The sequence below is a fragment of the Aedes aegypti genome, chromosome 2, assembly GCF_002204515.2.
Source record: "Aedes aegypti strain LVP_AGWG chromosome 2, AaegL5.0 Primary Assembly, whole genome shotgun sequence".
Taxonomy (NCBI): Eukaryota; Metazoa; Arthropoda; class Insecta; order Diptera; family Culicidae; genus Aedes; species Aedes aegypti.
The window spans coordinates 203,792,416-203,812,613 of NC_035108.1; the positions used below are offsets into that span (position 1 = coordinate 203,792,416).

Below are 20,198 nucleotides of genomic sequence, written 5' to 3' on the forward strand. Positions count from 1 at the left end.
GTAATGAATATTCATAGCTATAAATCAGTTTATCTATCGACTTTCTGGACGATAAAATAACATACAATGCTTAAATTCATAATTTAAGTTTGATTTATTGTTTGACAAAACAAGATTGCATTTTTCTCATTGTTTACTTTTTGGAGATGAGGCCTTTTGAATTGTTAGTCTTGCATTGTGCCGGCCATCTTTGGATTCCGAGATGTTTCACCTTAATGGACTTAATTCGGCGATTTATTTTTTCTGAGCAGGGCCGTCCATTTTCATTTCATTGAAAGCATTTTCAGTCCCCAACTGACTGACTCAAGCTTCCCTTTCAGATGAAACTCTACTGTTTCGTTTCAATCCAACAAACCTTTCCTTTCATCGCAGCAAGCGTAGTCTTTCATTTCTTTCGTTCCGCTTGTGCATCGCGCGTCATAAATCAGAGGCTCACCTCAGCGAGCTGGTCTTTCAATCGGTAGTCTCTAACTTTAGGAGCTGATTAATTCCAATAAACGATGTGGTGGCCCGCATAGTTTCTCTATCTTAATTTATTCTAACAAGTTACATACATTAATATTGCAAAAAATAGATAAAATTCAATATGAAATATTTTGGTATATTTCAATGAAATCAAATGAAACGATGTTCTTACTCTTTCATTTCATCTTTCTTGTTCGCTACCTTCAATCAGGTAACGAAACGAATGGGTGTGGGAAGAAGAACGAAGCGACGCAGTTGTTCGTCACCATCGAGACGACGCAACCAAGCCTTCGTGTTTCACAAAATGCTTTCGAAAATGCACAGCCCTGTTTCTGAGTGCACTTGAACAGAGCTAATTTTGGGTTCGTTCTGCGATCCACGATTCTGCTCGATTCTATTTGCACTTTAAAAACTTACTACAGAACGACAAAACGAGCTGAACATTACTTAAAAATAAACATCGGCATTTTATCCAAACCATATTACGTTGAATTTAGTCCAAAATAATATCGTTGAAAGACGATTGATTGATTGATTTGACTTTATTAACGAGATTTTTAGCTTTTGAAGCGTCCGGTTTGTAGGGCAAAAGTAAAGGAAAACCAAATCATGGAAAAAATCTGCTCGACTACATCAAATAATTTGCGCTTTTTCTTACGGTGTAGACTGCTCGAAACCACGCACACATACTCATCCAGTTTTGACAGCTCTCGCTAAAAATAAAAGTGCTTTCTCCTCTGTCATAATGGAATCCTTAAAATTCTGTGAAAATTAGTAAATTTTCGTTTCTAAACGGCATTTATTCAGTGAAATATAATTGAAAAGTGTGCCTAAAGGTAAATACCGTAAACGGGTCGTGGAGTTTTATGGAACCGATTAGATTTTGGCGTAGTGAATTGGATTTCATTCGGTGCCTCGTCAGACAAAACAAGACTCGCCCATTTTTGAATGCATTTTTTTTTGCTCATCCGCCGACAGAAAAGTATTCGAAGAATTGCGGGTGATCTCGAATTAATGGTCCCCGAGGAAGTGATTTAATGTGCATAAATTGAACGGATATCCGGAACGATTCGCCGTGAAACACTCAAAAGATCGGAATTTTGAGAGGTGAAGATTGCGTTGGATGAGTTGGGAGATGCCCTTCCCCGATTCCTTCTTTTTATTCCATCAGTGTTTTCTGTCTAGTATTTGTATTTGGAATTACACGATCAAAGCAGAACGAAACAAACAGAGTTGTGGCGTAGTCCAAAAGCGGTGATGCATTTTTTGTTATAACTGGATTTATCTTCGATCCGATGTGGGGGAGAGTCATAACGTCGATGGTATAGTATCTCGTTGCTCTGTTTCACTAGCCAGTGATCACTCATCATACATATCTCCGGTGAATCATCAGTTACATAGCTAGTAGTGTTGGGCCCCTTCGGTACAATCGCTTCAAGTCTAAATGCTCTATTTATTTGCATATATCTGGGGCTTGTTTGGGAAAGTTTGGGATGGTCTGCTCTGTAGCATAGCGTTGTTAAATATTGCGTTAACCCATTAATATTCTCAAAAACGAGTCAGGGCTGGTAGCAGGTCTCATTCTTGTCTTGTTAGTCTCTTAAAACAAAATGAGTATTTATTTTTAACCCTTTGTCTGTTCTGAAGTCAATATGACCCCAGAGCACTTTGAAGAGTTGATTTTTTTTTCTTGTAAGAAGACGGATTTGTGATATTTGCCCCACGAGCTGTAGATTTTCCTAATTACCTTGACAAAAACATTTCTAGAGTAGGTAATTTACTTGAATCATATTGGATCATACTGACCCCAAATTGAAATCCCAAGAACATCACTAATTTTTACGGGTTTTCGATTTTTCTGCAATTATAATTGAGTTCCACTAAAAATATATTTTCTATATAATATAATATTTATTTCCTTGTCTGATAAAGAGTGTACACTGATAGGATACCGTGATCAATAAAATTACAATTACAATTATATTCCTGTTATGCGAATATGGGCAGTATATCTCAGAAACATTATTATTATTATTATTATGCTTTATTAGAGACACTTTATCTCAGAAACAGTTTTATATAAAATTATACTTCTTTTATAAGATAATTTTTTTAATTCCTTTATTAGTAAGTAATTAGTATTAGTAATGTACAATCTTTTATGAAAAAAATAATCACTTAGATTTCTAGTTAAAGCACAACTACCGGAGTAAAGATGGCATTTTTTTAATTTAAATATAGCGGATTTTTAAACTTCTATATTTGGAAATACAGGTCGGACTCGATTATCCGGAGTATCGATTTTTTTCACTCCGGATTATCGAATCACTAAGAAAAAAAAATGAAATCCTCGATAAAAGAACTTAAATATTATCTTTTTGTTGTTGTTTTATTTACATAATGCGGTGGCGTAGCTAGAATCTATTTCTAGGAACAGTAGGGGTCTTTACAAGAAAATAAAATTTTTGATCAGCATACACAATAAACCACTTTTCAAATCCCCCGTTTCTCAAATACGTTCAAAACTACAAAACCATTCATATTGTATACTGCAATACCAAATTATCTCAGATTTATGCATAAAAATTGAAAACAAGAACATCAAAAAACAAATAATGGATAATCGAGTCCGACCTGTATGAACCTTATTTTCGCCAAACAAAAATAAAAACTAGCTCTACTGAGTTCTTTTCGGGCTATTGATTTTGCCGAAAATTAGGTGGAAAACTGGGGATCCATTGGGAATATAACGACATTTACGTCCATTCAACTTTTGTTTTTCCTTTATTATAGTGTTATTTAATTTACCGCTAGTTCAACACTCATCAGAAGAGGTCACCGAAATAGTGTCTCTAAGAAAGTAGAAGAGGACCCTAAGGAGGTGCCCCTTTCGAGCCCAACCAAGGGGTTTCACCAAACATAGACTAAATCTATTTTAGTTGACTCGCTGGATAGTCGTTTCTATACATGCAACATCAGCGGATACTTTTTGAGTAAATTTGATAACCTAATGGAGTATAGCCGCCGAGATTGGCGATGGACTTCTGCCTAAAGATATTCATATTCGGAAGCTCAATAGAGCTGCTAAAGCAAGATAAAGTTGCTCTTGGCTATTGGCTTGGAGTGTTGGGTCAGATTTGTCCGTATAGGTTGATAGCTTTTAAAAATCCTATTAAAGTTGACACAGTGGCCGCTTCGTTTCCGAGGGCGCTGCGGACACTTCCCAAAATTCCGAAGGATCTCCGGGCTGATTCATATTGTGGACATGCACATGAGAAGTGTTCAACAGAGTTCTGAACGCCACAAATAGAGCACATCCGTCTGAAAAGGCCACGTCCATCCATGTTAGATGAAACCCGCGTATGCCCAGTTCTCAAACGGGAGATGACTCGTTGATCGTGGAGTAGAGGGCAATCGGCCCATTTTTCGGTTTAAATCTTAATTCTCCGTAGATGCGGTGAGTGAGACTGAGCCCATTCAGTACCCCATACGTTCTTGAAGGTTTTCAAGATCCATCTTTTAACGTCATCGAATGGAACAGTTTCTTCGAAACGAGGAGAAAAATGACCAAAACCGGCAAGGTTATCGGCAGCTACAAGCTACAGCTGTTCGACAAAGCATTTTCCAGTGTCCCTTGAATCCATGGATGCGTGGGTCTTTCAGATTGCAAGGCAGAAAAAACGCTTGCTGAATCTGTGATGATTAATACTGGTCGGTCGGATGGTATGGTGGCTGCTGTGAAAATAGCCGCGGTTTCCGCAGAGAAAACGGAGCATATAAGAGGTAGACTGAGGGTTAGTGCAATGTCGGGGGTCGAAACTCCCAGACCGACGCCAAGGTTGGAGAGTGACCCATCGGTGTAGCGTTTTTCGTGTCTAGGATACTTGGTATGTAGCCAGTCGAGGACGGTAGCCCTAAGAATTGCCGAATTGTCGCCTGCGCGAAACTGATTTGCAATCGTATTGTCTATGTTTGGTTTCGATGAGTGCCAACAAATGTCTCCGTACCAATGCACCTTGGCTATTGGGGAGAGATCCACGTTGGCAGCCGTCCGGAGGATCATGCACTCTTCAGAAGGGCCGCGAAAATGAAAAAAAAAACGGAAGGGGAGAAGACCTGCTTCGACGCAGCTTGAATCAGCCGGAATTGATGGGAGTAACCCTGATATTATACGGATACATACGTGGTATACGGAAGCTAGAGTGGTAACGAGTCGGTCTAACGCTATGCAAGTGAGTTCCAACCCGTATGTTAGTCTGGTATCAATTATTGCTTGCGCAACCCGGAAGCTCACTGCCGGATTATTCGTTCGGTGGGGGCGTGAGATCTTCCGGATTATATAAGGACGGGGTTTGAAAACTCTGCTTCACCGAGTCAAAGTGATGCCGGAAGGTGAGCCCATGGTCAACAGTGACTCCAAGCACCTTGACGGTTTTTTTTGTTAGGAATAACTGCCCCGTTGACCACTATTGGGACGGGGTTTCGATGGTTAGATGGACATACGTGACATCTAACGCTTTTCGATGCGGATAACTCGAAGCTGACTGCAGAAGCCCACTTGTATACCGCGTTAACAGCTGCTTCGGCTTTGATTCTGACGCGAACTGGTGTTTTCCCGCTAACGACAAGAAGGATGTCGTCTGCGTTTACAAATACATAAATGCCACAGGGAAGGTAGTTAAATACTCCGTTCATTGCCACCAGAAATAAGGTGACGGCTATCACGGAACCCTGTAGAACGCCGGTCTCTTCCCGGTATGAGTCAGATAGGAAGTCGCCAACAAGGACGAAACGCATGATGTGCCCCGATAAATTCCATTGAACTAGCTGACGGAGCACTAATGGACCCCATGTCCGGTTGAAAGCCTTCGAAAGATCTAGGGAAACGATCTCGGTATGCAAGTCGCTGGAGTAAGCCGTTATAGGACATCACCAAGTTGGGAAAAATAGGTAGAGGTCCCGTGCCCTGCTCTAAAGGCATGTTGTCTGTAATCCAAGAGGTCATGAGATTCCAGGAATTGTTCAAGTCGACGGTTCACCATCCGCTCCATCACCTTTGACATACAACACGTAAGTGCAACTGGCCTGAATTTCGATGGGCCACGGGAGTCACTATTGGTTTTTGGTATAGGGATGATAAGGCTTTCACTCCATTATGCCAGGAAAGTGTCCGTGAGCCATGTTTTGTTGATAAGATCCAGTAGTTGTAGTTTGCCGGAAGGAGGAAGATTTTTTATGAGAGGGTAACCGATGCCATCTGGACCAGCGGATTAACCGGTACTACATTTGATTGCGAACGTTAGCTCACTGAGAGTGAATGAATTGTTGATTGACGCGTTGTGATGTCCATAATTAGTAAAAGGTGGAGCTGATAGAAATCGCTTTATGGGATATTTGAAATGTAACAGGGACATGAACAGAATCAAAATCTGCATGAGTGACCAGTTGGCTACAAAGGTGACTAGCCCCTCTACCGGCAGCTTCAGTTTTTACCGCAAAATAAATATTCAAATCGTTATAACTTTTTTGTTCAATATTTCTGCACCATTTTTTCACAAGTTCACAAAAAACTCTTCTAGTTTAAAAATCCGTGTCGATAGATCATTGGTGATCTGGTTTTGAAGATATTCCGATGTTCCTTGGGGGACCGACATTCTCCATAAAAGGTCTTTGGCGGCCATTTTGTTTTTTCGCCAATTTATCAAAAATAAAATAAAATGTGTACTATATAATACCAAGTAATAAGGAGCTTCTCCGAAAAAATCATACAAATCGATTAAGAATTATTGGAGATATCTGAAAATTGCGGTATGATTTTTTTTACGTTTTCAAGATCTTTATTTGACCAGCGCGGTACCAGAAACCTAAATGCTCATTACTCAAAAGCGGCTGCACCAAATTGCTTCATTTTTTTCACAACATTGTCTCATTAATGTATTGTTCCGAAGAGACACTATCGGAAAACGATAAAAATTTTGTAGCCTGAGAAATTAACGGGGTGTTATGGTTACGCGTCGGTCTCCCAAGGAATTTTGGAATATCTTCAGATCCAGATGACCAATGATCAATTCCGACACAGATTCTGAAACTAGAAGAGTTTTTTTCGAGCTTGTGAGAAAATGGTGCAAAAATATTGAGAAACAAAAAAGTTATCGCGATTTGAATATTATTTTTGCAGTTAAAAATGAAGCTCCCGGTAGAGGGGCTAGAGTCGGTTAAGGACAAATGAATCGTATAAGGGTTTCTAGAAGAGGAAAAACATGTTGGACTATCAGGGTATTTATTTAAGAAATATCCTGAAAAGCATTCATCAACTAAAATTCGGCCATTAGAATTAATTTGCGAATTATTCCATGAGCGATGTTTTGCATAAAAGTCACCAATGACAACAATTTTTGACAAGTTTGAATATTCTCACAATTTTCGCAAGTCAGTTTGAAGCAAATTAGAAATAAATTGTGACCAAAAGCGTTAAGGCCCAAGTAAAAATGGTGCAAAAGTTAAAACTGAAAGAGCAGTTTTCTCTTGGGAAAGCTGAGGTTAAGGGGCCACATAAAAGCAGTTCCGTTGTTTTTAAAATTTTCAAGATTTTATTGTTTTCTGAATCATAAACTTTAATATAATTTTGTTCTGTTTCGATTGCAGCACCTTCGTAAAAGTAAAGTCAACCGACAAGATGGCTCGTCATCTCAACCCAAATCAGCAGAAAATTTCAGAGAAACTCATCATTCTCAATGACCGCGGTGTCGGTATCTTAACGCGGATTTATAACATCAAGAAAGCGTGCGGCGACACCAAATCAAAGCCCGGATTCTTATCGGAGAAGTCACTAGAATCGTCGATCAAGTTCATAGTCAAGCGGTTTCCAAATATTGATATCAAAGGCCTTGCTGCAATCACCAACATCAAATCGGAGATAATCAAATCTCTATCACTGTACTATTACACGTTTGTTGATTTGCTGGACTTTAAGGACAATGTTTGTGAGATTCTTACAACCATGGATGCCCTGCAGATCCACCTCGATATCACTTTGAATTTTGAGCTCTCAAAAAACTATCTAGATCTCGTTACAACATATGTATCGTTAATGATACTCCTCTCCCGAGTCGAAGATCGCAAAGCCGTTCTCGGTCTATTCAACGCTGCCTATGAAATGCAGCATCAACAGAGTGATCAAAGCTTTCCACGGCTCGGACAGATGATCATCGACTATGATGCCCCAGTGAAGAAGCTTGCCGATGAGTTCATCCCTCACCAACGTTTGCTTGCAAGTGCAATTACATCACTTACCAAAATATACCCGATGAGGAATCTGAGCGCAGAGAAATGGCGAGAACTGCAGCTGTTAAGTTTAGTTGGTACTCCAGCGACGTTATTGAAGGCGGCCAAAACCGATACGATGTCTTGTGAATACGTTTCACTGGAGACTCTCGATCGTTGGGTCATATTCGGTTTGATGTTGAATCACCAGGCATTGGGTCACCAAGATTTGATCACGTCCATGTGGATTTCTGCATTGGATTCAAGTTGGGTCGTGGCACTATTCCGAGATGAGGTCATCTATATTCACCAGTACATTCAGAACACATTTGAAGGAATGAAAGGGTATGGCAAACGTATCTCTGAAGTGAAAGAATGCTACAATCAAGCTGTTCAGAAAGCCGGCCTCTTACATCGCGAGAGACGAAAGTTTTTGAGAACAGCCCTGAAGGAACTAGCACTGATCATGACCGATCAACCGGGATTACTGGGTCCGAAGGCACTATTGATTTTCATTGGATTATGCTACGCAAGAGACGAAATATTGTGGTTGCTACGCCACAATGATAATCCTCCGGTTGTGAAGAGCAAGGGAAAGTCTACGGAAGATTTGGTCGATCGGCAGTTACCGGAGCTGTTGTTTCACATGGAAGAACTCCGGGCGTTGGTTCGGAAATACAGTCAGGTTATGCAGCGCTACTACGTGCAGTACTTGTCCGGCTACGACGCGATTGATCTGAACTTCAAGATGCAACAATTGCAGGTAAATTAAAGAACTTTTTTCAGTTTCTTTATTAGTATCATTCCAAACATTACATTCATTTCTCATATCTAGGCGTTCTGTGTTATTAGACAACACTATCATCCTAATTTGATAAAACAAAATTAAGATTTTATTAACATTTTGTTGACAACATTTTACATTTCATTTGCCGTAGCAGTTCAGATTTTTTACAGGTGAATTGATTTCACCTGCTTATAAGAGGAAAATAAAAATAATGTTTTCAATTTACTTAACCTAACTTAACCTAAACATATAACGCATTAATCGTGGCAATAGAAGATTGCAACGATTTTTGCCTGAAATTATTAATGATTTTATTTGACATTTGTTCCAATGTTTCAATATTGGATATTCTATGTAACTCATTGGTACTATACCAGGGAGGAAGCTTCAGAATCATATTCAAAATTTTATTTTGAATTCCCCGCAGAGCTTTCTTCCTGGTATTACTACAGCTAGTCCATATTGGTACAGCATACAACATGGCTGGCCTGAAAATTTGTTTGAATATCAAAAGCTTGTTCTTAAGACAAAGTTTTGATTTTCTATTACCGTGTACGCACCAAACTTTGCGCAGTTAGGAAATGCAGTTAGAAATGCCAATACAAATGCACATTCCTGCTGTGTCCATACACACGCTAAGCCTGCTCAACGCAGCGCATGTGTTAAAACTACACAGAATGAGGCAAACAATGCAGGACTCTCTGGCTGAGTGAAAATTCTGTGTAAGTCGCACTCATGCTATGTGTAACCGATGTGTTGACCATTGGATGTGCGCGGATCGATGGAAATGGAACTGTCAGTCATCTCCCGCACGGCAGCAATCAGTTGGCCGTTGGTAAGATGGGGAGTTTTCAGGGATTTTTTTCCAGCGAAAAGCCGGAAGATGGTCGCAAATGAGAAAGTTTTTCCCCCATTTGCTTCCGCTTCGGCTGTTCGAATGAAAAAATCCATGGACCAATGCACGAGTTCATTATTTGACGTTTGAGCGGTGCCGTGTTATTTATGTGACCATGGTAACGAGTGAATTCGGAACCACTCAAACGTCAAATTCGTGAACTCGTGCATTGGTCCATGGAGACGCATGGCAGTTTGTCTTGTTTGCTTAGCTGCTTTCGCTTGCTGGTTGAGCAAGACCATGGGGGGAAGAATCAAGCGGTTTGTTCACTGAGGGCGATGCACCAATGGACCAATGCACGAGTTCACTAATTTGACTTTTGAGCGGTGCCGAATTCACTAGTTGCCATGGTCACATAAATAACACGGCACCGCTCAAACGTCAAATAGTGAACGCGTGCATTGATCCATTGAAGGTGAAGAAATCAAACAACATTTTTACGCAACTACACATTATGAATGTTGGACGTATTGAGAATTATAATATTTAATTTGTTAGTTCGAAATCTTTGACTGTGCAGTGCACCAAGTGCACCTTAGGACGAGACGCCACTGATTGCAATGCTCCTGGCTTCAACAATGGAATTTGTTAAAGTTTCAAGAGCATTGTCAATATCAAGTTTTGTTTGTAAAGAATTGTTAACATCAAGATTAGAATCAATATATGTTTCATATATATTCCAGTCGGCTCGAAAATAATTAAAAGTGGAGCTGATAGGATTGAGAATCGGGGATTTTTTTTTATTATCGGACAATTTGGGCCGGAGGTTCTCCGATTTGCATGAAATTTTCACCAGAGGTAGAGCTCGTGGATACATGACCAAAAGTGAAATTCAAAAAAATTATAGTGGCCTATTTTCCCGGAAAACTCTAGATGAATTTTCACGATTTCTCTATATACCTCAAACTTTGAAAATTCATATCTCCTGAACTATGCATCGTAGAACAAAAGTTTTTTAGTGAAATCGAAAGGAAATTTTCTCAGCAATCTATTAAAAATATAAAAAGAAAAACATTTCTCGGAAAATTTTTCACCATGGAGAAAATTATCGGAAAAAATGCGAAAAAACTATCGTCTGTATCATGAAAAATTTTCAAAAAAATATGTTTTGTTTCATCAATCCATACTCTAACTTTCGTCCATAGACGCCAAAGTGGTATCTTTTACCGTTTAGGCGACAGAACTGAAAAACCGATGACCACCCGCACGCTTCCCATAGAAAAATGTGTTCTATTGTGGGCCTCATAACCGTGCGCTAACGGCGGCAGTAATTTACACGCATTGTAAGTGTAACGCAGTAAACCATCCTTTCCTTTCCAGTCAGAAGAAGCTTTTCGTCAATCGGAGCACTCTCCTTTGGTCAGTTGGGTGTTTTGTATGTCCTTTATTCGTAACCATTACTATTGAGACCAACAGTCTTTAATTGAAAATGATCCTAACATTTAATAATATAGGTTATAGGAACTGACCCTCAGCAAGCATGGGAAAATTCACTCACTCACCCGAACACCACAGATGAAAAATAGCAAAAAATCTGCTGCTATCGAACATTCAGTGATAGCTGAACCGTCCTAGGCGAAGTGTAGCATGAAAGCGTCGAAACCGATTGTGTAAAAGCGACAATCGGAAGGAACGCGAAGAGAAGTGAATACCAATACACTTGTATCTGCGAGGCACGAGTTAATGCACTTAGCATCTATTCGCCGAATGCTGAGGATTCCTACGACTGAGAGGATTCCTACTCACTGAATCATTCCGTGGTGTGGACTGCCAGTCAGTGAACGCACATTAGCACTCAAACCCGAATGTCATTCGAACGGAATCAGAATTTAAGCAATCATTCCTGGACAAACATTTCAAAAGGGCACATCGATATTGGTAAACATTGGCTTTGCAAGCCGCTGTTGAACCCAATCCAACTCGTTCACGCTCACCAATACCACTATCAGGAAGAGCTAACACCAATCTTTCTGATAGTGGGGTTAGTTTGCGTGGGCGGGCTAAAAAGGGCTCAACAGCAACGTTTCTGAAAAAAGGCTCAAGACCTCTTGGGCCCTTTTCAAATGTTTGTCCTTTGTCCGAATTTTGGTATTGCATTCGACTGATTAGATGCCATTTTTTGTTTCGCTTAGTGCTCGCCGAAGAAGCAGAATGGGCACTGGAAATTGAAACGTTCGGCTTGGTTAAAAAAACGGCTTTCTCGCTCTCGACTGTGCGTGGAAGCGAGTGAGGGAAACACAATAACTGAGTGAGTGTTTCCCCTGCTTGAACCTCAGTATCATATAGTTGCCAAGCAAAAAGGATATTTATGCATACATAAAGTGCAAAAAACTATCGTATTTAGTAAATTTAGTAAATAACGTTGCTGATGAAGGGCACACAAAACACCCAACTGACCAAAGGAGAGTGGTCCGATTGACGAAAAGCTTCTTCTGAGTGGAAAGGAAAGGATGGTTTACTGTGTTACTCTTATAATGCGTGTAAATTACTGCCGCCGTTAGCGCACGGTTATGAGGCCCACAATAGAACACATTTTCCCATGGGAAGCGTGCGGGTGGTCATCGGTTTTTCAGTTCTGTCGCCTAAACGGTACAAGATACCACTTTGGCGTCTATGGACGAAAGTTAGAGTATGGATTGATGAAACAAAACATATTTTTTTGAAAATTTTTCATGATACAGACGATAGTTTTTTCGCATTTTTTCTGACAATTTTCTCCATGGTGAAAAATTTTCCGAGAAATGTTTTTCTTTTTATATTTTTAATAGATTGCTGAGAAAATTTCCTTTCGATTTCACTAAAAAACTTTTGTTCTACGATGCATAGTTCAGGAGATATGAATTTTCAAAGTTTGAGGTATATAGAGAAATCGTGAAAATTCATCTAGAGTTTTCCGGGAAAATAGGCCACTATAATTTTTTTGAATTTCACTTTTGGTCATGTATCCACGAGCTCTACCTCTGGTGAAAATTTCATGCAAATCGGAGAACCTCCGGCCCAAACCTGTCCGATAATTTAAAAAAATGCCCAATCGCTTCATGGGATATTTGAAACGTAACAGGGACAAGATCAGATTCAAAATCAGCATGAGTTTCTAGAAGAGGAAAAACATGTAGGGCTATCAGGGTATTGAATTGAGAAATATCCTGAAGAGCACTCATCAAATAAAATTCTGCCGTTGGAATTACTTTGTCTTTGAGAATTATTCCATGACAGATGTTTGGCATTAAAGTCACCAATGACAAACAAATTTTGGATTATTGCGAGTCAATTTCCGCAAGTCAGTTTGGAGCAAATTAACTTGCTGTCCAGAGCATCGAAAAAGGCAAATAGGCAGCTATGAAAGTACCGTTTTGCTTCGAATTGCCGGACGCTTCGAAACCCGGACACTATGATAATTTTTACATTATTTCATAACATAAAATTAAATTTGTTTGTAACACTTATGTACTAAACTATTCTTTAATTTCAATTGAATGTTTGAGATGTTAATGTTTCGTTGTAGGCATCAAGATAATAATAACAAAAATAAAAGAACGAAATGCGTATCGATACTCACACACTTCAGCGCGTGTTGGACTGCATCTTATAGTTGCCATGAAGTGGAGAGTAGCAATTTTGCCATAACTGGTTTTACCTTTCTAGTAGCTTCAGAATTATTTACGACACGAAACTTTTGGGATTACGTGTAGTGAACTGTGCAAAATCCTGAAATATATAGTTGGTGAGTTGATTTTTTTTACATAATATGCAACAATTTCGTCAAAAAGAAGTGTCCGGAATTCGAAGCAAATGTGTCCGGATTTCGAATCAACCTTATATGAGTGTCCGGATTTCGAAGCAAGACACATGTCTTGTTTTCGCATATTTAAACGTTTTTTGAATAAATAATCGCTATTTTTATTACACTATGCCAAATAATAAATATTTCACAACGTTAAAATACACAGTACATTATGGAAATAATTATCGTTAATTTTTAAAATTATGTTTGAAATTAATGTGGTGCCTAAGTGTCCGGATTTCGAGTCATAACGGTATATTTACCAAGCTGTGTTTCAACAGAAACACCTAAGGTTTCAAAAACTTTAGTTTCAAATTACAAAAACAGTTGATGTTTTATACGACTATGAATGATGATTGCAACTCCCCCTCATGCCCCATCAAGTCGATCATTACGATAAACAAAAAAAAAATAGAATCTCTTTTAAGTTTGGATCCAGGTTTTAAATATGTTTCAGTTATAACTGCTATATACATGTTATTAACTGTAAGAAAATTAAACAGCTCGTCCTCTTTACCATTCAAAGAACGAGCATTCCAATTCAAAATATTTAAATTATTATTTATTGGATTAGAAAAACGTAATCCAACAACAATTTGATTAGTAAATTTTACACCAACTTGGACTGCTTCAGTCATAGTGGTGGCTTTGAACATTGCATCAATTATTAGATTCAAATAATTGTTCAGTTAGCAAATTAAAATCAGAGGCAGACATATCACTTTAAGTGGGTACATTTGATGATTTTCCGTTAGAATTTTCGGGGGGTTTTCCATTTGATTTGAAACAGGTAGAATGGGTACTCATAGTACGAATTGGGGAGGAGTTCAAATTACCTGCTACGATGTCGGCAAAGGATTTTCCTTGGGTAGATACATTCGAAATTAAAACATTCGAACGGCTACCTGACGGATTAATATTAGTTTGTGATTGAGCATGATTATGATCTTCCTGATGGGTATGATTCTTGATCAAGCGATCGTTAACTGAAAAATGAGCATTGTTCGATACTCTACCAGGGAAATTCCGGAAACGACCGTTATCGTAACGGACATTATCGTTAATCTGCCTGACATGAGCCTCGACGACTCGCCTACGCGAAGGGCAAGCCCAAAAATTTGACTTATGATTGCCCCCGCAATTCGCGCATATGAACTTATCGGTATCTTCCTTCACTGAACAGACATCCTTAGCGTGAGATGAACCTCCGCAAATCATGCATTTAGCATGCATGCGGCAATGTTTTATACCATGACCCCACTTTGGCTCCGACGGCACTGAGTGGGGTTTTGGAAATTTCCTCCAGGTTTCTGGAAATGTTCCCATGTCACACGGACATCTAACATAAGTCTTGCCTTTTCTAAAGTTTTAATATTATTTAGATGTTTTTTGTTAAAGTGAACTAAATAATATTCTTGAGAAAGCCCTTTCCCAACAATGCCAGATTGGATTCTCTTAATGAAAAAATAATGTTAAATATACCGGGAAAAGACGGGAACTTCAAAATAGAAATTTGATAGATTTGTGATGTGTTAGTTTTGAAAAATATTCAGTTCTGTTATACATTTTTTGAATATATGTAGTACAATTTATAACTTTCAATCTCTAGTAGTTAATCTATTTTAAGCTTAGTGCCTACAATCTCTGTTTTTTTTTCTTCTAGGTATGTCCAGAAGATGAAAGTATCATCCTCTCTTCGCTATACAACACTGCAGCATCGCTGAATGTGAAACAAGTGGAAGAAAATGAAACGTTCGATTTTCGTGCATTCCGGCTGGACTGGTTCCGGTTGCAAACGTTCATGAGCGCCAAATCGGCCATCCGTATAGTAGATTTTCCGGATCTGGCCCGCCTCCTGGACTCGATGGTGTTCCATACCAAAATGGTGGACAACTTGGACGAGATATTGGTCGAAACCTCCGATTTGTCCATTTTCTGCTTCTATAACAAAATGTTCGAAGATCAATTCCACATGTGCTTGGAATTTCCCGCACAAAATCGCTACATCATTGCATTCCCATTGATTTGCAGTCACTTCCAGAACTGCACTCACGAAATGTGCCCGGAAGAACGTCATCACATTCGAGAACGATCCTTATCGGTGGTGAACATGTTTTTGGACGAGATGGCAAAGGAAGCTAAGAATATCATCACTACAATATGTGATGAACAGTGTATGATGGCAGACGCATTGCTTCCAAAGCATTGTGCCAAAATCCTTTCCGCTGCGGCTAGTCGAAAGAAGAAGGATAAAAACAAGAAGCACATGGACGACATAAGACGACCAGGCGATGAAAGCTACAGAAAAACACGAGAAGAGCTAACAACGATGGATAAACTGCACATGGCTCTAACAGAACTCTGTTTCGCTATTAATTACTGCCCAACTGTTAATGTGTGGGAATACGCCTTCGCTCCTAGAGAATATCTTTGCCAACATCTAGAAACTCGCTTCTCAAGAGCCTTGGTCGGAATGGTTATGTATAACCAGGATACAATGGAAATTGCTAAACCTTCTGAGCTGTTGGCATCTGTAAGAGCTTACATGAATGTACTGCAAACTGTGGAAAACTATGTTCATATCGACATCACTAGGGTTTTCAACAACTGTTTGCTACAACAAACGCAGGCTCAGGATAGTCACGGAGAGAAGACCATTGCAGCTCATTACAATACTTGGTATTCAGACGTCTTGCTGAGAAAAGTCAGCGGAGGAAACATCGTATTTTCGTTGAATCAAAAAGCATTTGTCAGTATAACTCCAGAGGGTTGCATTCCATTCAATCCGGAAGAGTTCTCCGATTTCAACGAGCTGCGTGCCTTAGCTGAGCTAATTGGGCCTTACGGAATCAAGCTTCTGAATGAATCCTTGATGTGGCATATTGCCAACCAAGTTCAGGAGCTCAAACGAATGGTTGCACTGAACAAGGAAGTTCTCAGCATTCTACGCAGCAATTTTGATAAACCGGAAATCATGAAAGAACAGTTCAAGCGTCTTCAACAGGTGGACAATGTACTGCAACGCATGACCATCATTGGAGTCATTTTGAGTTTTCGCCAACTTGCCCAAGAAGCCCTAGTTGATGTTTTAGACCAACGCATTCCATTCCTCTTATCATCCGTGAAAGATTTCCAAGAGCACGTTCCTGGAGGCGATCCGCTTAAGACCGTATCCGAAATGGCATCTGCCTCGGGACTCAAGTGCAAAGTTGATCCAGCATTATCGAACGCGTTGAAAGCCCACAAACCGGAGCTAGATGAAGGTGAACACTTGATAGTTTGCCTCCTGATGGTATTCGTTGCCGTTTCCATTCCAAAGTTGGCCAAAAATGAAAACTCTTTCTACCGTGCATCCCTCGAGGCACATACAAACAACACCCATTGCATGGCAGTTGCGATTAACAACATCTTTGGTGCAATGTTCACGATCTGCGGGCAGAATGACATTGAAGACAGGATGAAGGAATTTTTGGCTCTCGCGAGTTCGTCACTGCTAAGGCTAGGCCAAGAATCGGATAAAGAAGCGATCAAGAACCGTGAATCGATCTATCTGCTTCTGGACCAAATCGTTCAAGAATCACCATTCCTCACGATGGACTTGCTCGAATCGTGCTTCCCATACGCGCTGATTAGGAACGCATACCACGCTGTTTACAAGCAGGAGCAACTAATGCATTAGGATAATATCATCACCTTTTCGGAAATTTCAGCGATATATGCTTTTATTCGATTCGAACTATATTCTTACCAAAAGGAAACATTTAGGCTAAACTTCGTATTATTTAAATCGATATTGTGTATCTACCAATCGTTTATACTTGTAATTCCTTAAAAGTTTACGACAAACCACGCCAACAAATATTACACGTGATTTATGTACAACATATTTACAATAGACGTACATTATTGGACAATAAATTTGCAACTTTTTTCGATTTTGCATACACAATGGTTAACTTAAGAGTTTTAGAGTTTTACAGTTCTTCCGACATAACTTGAATTTCAACATATATTTTTGAGTGATTTTTCCAATTACGAAGCCAAAATTAACAACAATTTAGTTCAGTTAAGTTGTGAATTTGGAAGAGATGACCGAGTCTTTCATGTTTTCAAGTTAATCGTCTATTAATTTTAGTTGAAAATACTAGGGTTTCCAATTTTCTAAAACTTCCGTGATTCTAGGAGATTTTTAAGTACTGTAAAACGGGATAGCTTTGATACTTTTTGGACTAAAATCTAATTATTCTGCATTTTTTATTATAGATCTTTTATTTTTATTTCCATAACAAGTGCCCTTAATGCTACAACTAGATAACTCGAAACTTTCAATGTTCGAAACTTGGATTTTCGAGAAATCTAGTTGTAGCATCAAGGGGACGAAGTACTGGTATCTTAGCTATATAGATTGTAGTTGAAAGATTACATAACGATTCGTTTTGAATGCGACAATTATTTATCAGGTAATCGAAAGTCGATTTTCGGTTTTGGAGTAACTTTGATAACGTGTATGAGTAATGAGCAGAAGAGTTAAACATGTGCTAAATGAGTTGCAATATCCTTGCCACTATGGACGTGTAAATGTTTCTTATATTAATTGCAGGGAGGACAACTTTTACGGGCAAGTAGATATGAAATGTTTAAAGTTGCGTGTAATATTTTATAAGTGTGGTAAAATTATTTCATGGAAACTATGAAGAATATATATCATCTTGAGTGGTACGCTACCATCGAATAATAAATTATAAAATATGTAATATTCAACATAATGCGACATTGAAAAAGATAGCGTCATTTATAAACGGCAATATTTCATAACAACCGTAAGAATAAAAATAATATTCAAGAAAGATAATTTAAAAAGCGTTTTCTTCCAAACTTGGTGAAACAAATCCATTTCTAGTTTTTTTTAAGTAGAATTGCATCTTCCTATTCTACTATACCCTGTGTAAGTATAAAATTTCCAAAACCGAAAGCGCTACATTGAAATGAAAGATTGTGAACGCTAATAACTCAATGGTTCTTATTTTCCCATTTTTACCCTTATTACAACCAGTTTGAAGGGTATAAAGATCGCTTGAAAAACTGACTTTTGATCCGAGGCCATTACCAATCGATGCTCGACAAACTGAGCACATGTCCGTGTGCGTGTATTTTTTTTTTTTAGTTTTAGAAGGTGGTAAATTACATTTACGAACTAACCAGCGTTTCACGTTCGATATAGAGGCTAGTCACATCGAATTCGTCCATCGTGCGCCAGAGTGTCGGACTCGAATCCAAACCGACTAAATCCACCTTCACCCACGAGCCATTTCCCCCGGAACTGCCTCTAGGCATTACTTCATGGGGAGGCTATTGTGATAACCGCTGCACTGCTCCTTGCTTCACTTGCTGTGTGTGACTCACGTGCATCTTACGCTCCTGTACTTCCCTTGGCTCTCTTCGTACTGCATTTACTTGCATTGCGCCTGTTGCTTATCCGCTGATTCTGAAGTGCCGAGGTCGATCCAGCGATTCCGGTTGAAGGATGGCTTCAGGTTTACTGGTGCCCCGACGACTTAAGCCGGTGACTCGCTACGGACTACTCAGAATAGCCCCGACGGTGGATCTATCCTACTCCGACGAAGATTTCCCCGACGGCGGAAGATATCCCGAACCTATGCTTTCCGGGCTGATGCCGAGGTCGGTCCTGCAATTCCGGTTGGAGGATGACTTCCGGTTTGCAGGCGCCTCGACGACTTATTACCGATACTACGCTATGTGCGCTCTACTGGGTCTAGTCCCCGGCTGAGTATCTAGCCTACTCCGGTCGCGCCGGTGTGTCTCCTTCATATGCTCGCTTCAACAGGCTGACTTGACAAGTGAAGTGAACTGAGCACATGTCCGTGTGTGTGTGTGTGCGTGTGTGTTTTGCAAAAATGTCACCCAATTATCTCAGCCAATTGTCAACCGAGTTGAACACTTTTTAGCTCCAAATGAAAGCTTCAACATTCCCATAGAACCCATATTAAATTTCATCGCGATCGGACTTTTCGTTACAGAGTTATGAATCAAACAGTTTTGTGAAGTACTAGAAAAAGCATATTCTAATATTTTCAAGTGTTTGCATTTTGAATCGATTCTAGTTCTTTTATCGGCTAATTAAAGCTCTGACATTAATTCATAAGCCTTCAAATTTTCATTGAAATCGGATTACTAGTTACAGATATACCAACGGTAGAATTTTGTAAAGTACTGTATTCTAAAATATCCAACTTTTTACATTTTGATCAATTTCTCAGCTATTTTACAGCTATTAAACCGATTTAAGCTCTTTTTTCGTCGATTGAAGGCTTTGGCATCATTCATAATCATATTGCAATCGAATAATAAGAGCCAGAGATAAAAATCGAATTTTTCCATAAAATCTCTAAAATTTATCTTTTTTAATTTGACAGCACATAAATCTTAAAAAAAATCGCTGGCATGATCATTCTAAAACATTTTATTTTTCATATTTCGGAATTAGTTAAAAGATTACTATATAAAATAGTGTGATAAAGTTTGATATCCGCCTTTTGATGTGCAGTTTTCAAGACTTTTCGCAAACCATTGAACTATTGAAATGATAGAACATAGTCGCAATATACTAAAGTTTAGCTATTCTGATACAAGGTTCCAGATTAGACCTGTTAATATTTGAAAAAATGTCTGGAAATCTTCCGGTCAAGCAGTATTCTGAATTCTCATGCTAAGAACAATGTCTGGTCATATTTTCAGCTCACTATGCTTCAAGTTGAAAATGTGTTTTTAGGCTTATTTTAAGGTTTAAAAAATCATAACTTAATACTCATAAATCAAAATCACTTGCTATTACCACCTATTGAAAGCTAATTATATTCTGTTAAGGTTTGTCGAACACGCCAATAAGATTAAACTAAGTTTAAACATTGTTTGATCAAAATTTGTTCTCCATGGTACCCAGAAATCACTGTTTTCTGAATATGTGTGCAGTAAAAAACACACAT

The 20,198-nt window shown here is 39.0% G+C and overlaps 1 protein-coding gene across 2 annotated transcripts; it reads left to right on the top strand.

Moving 5' to 3' along the window:
* Positions 1-1,162: 1,162 nt before the first annotated feature.
* On the top strand, positions 1,163-18,046 carry LOC5575934 (membrane-associated protein Hem). Of its 2 annotated transcripts, none has more exons than XM_021843731.1 (3): positions 1,163-1,301; positions 7,111-8,491; positions 14,858-18,046. In XM_021843731.1, the coding sequence occupies exons 2-3, from the start codon at positions 7,142-7,144 to the stop codon at positions 16,871-16,873; spliced, it is 3,366 nt and encodes a 1,121-aa protein (XP_021699423.1). In that variant the 5' UTR covers positions 1,163-1,301; positions 7,111-7,141; the 3' UTR covers positions 16,874-18,046. The 2 variants fall into 2 exon arrangements, with proteins under 2 accessions (XP_021699423.1, XP_021699424.1); XM_021843732.1 differs by lacking the exon at positions 1,163-1,301 and adding an exon at positions 1,427-1,572.
* The last annotated feature ends 2,152 nt before the right edge of the window (positions 18,047-20,198 follow it).

Excerpts from the sequence above, each read along its gene's own strand:
- LOC5575934 (XM_021843731.1), top strand. The coding sequence starts at position 7,142 with ATGGCTCGTCATCTCAACCCAAATCAGCAGAAAATTTCAGAGAAACTC. Across the intron at positions 8,492-14,857 it reads TCAAGATGCAACAATTGCAG|GTATGTCCAGAAGATGAAAG; the intron begins GTAAATTAAAGA and ends TTTTTCTTCTAG.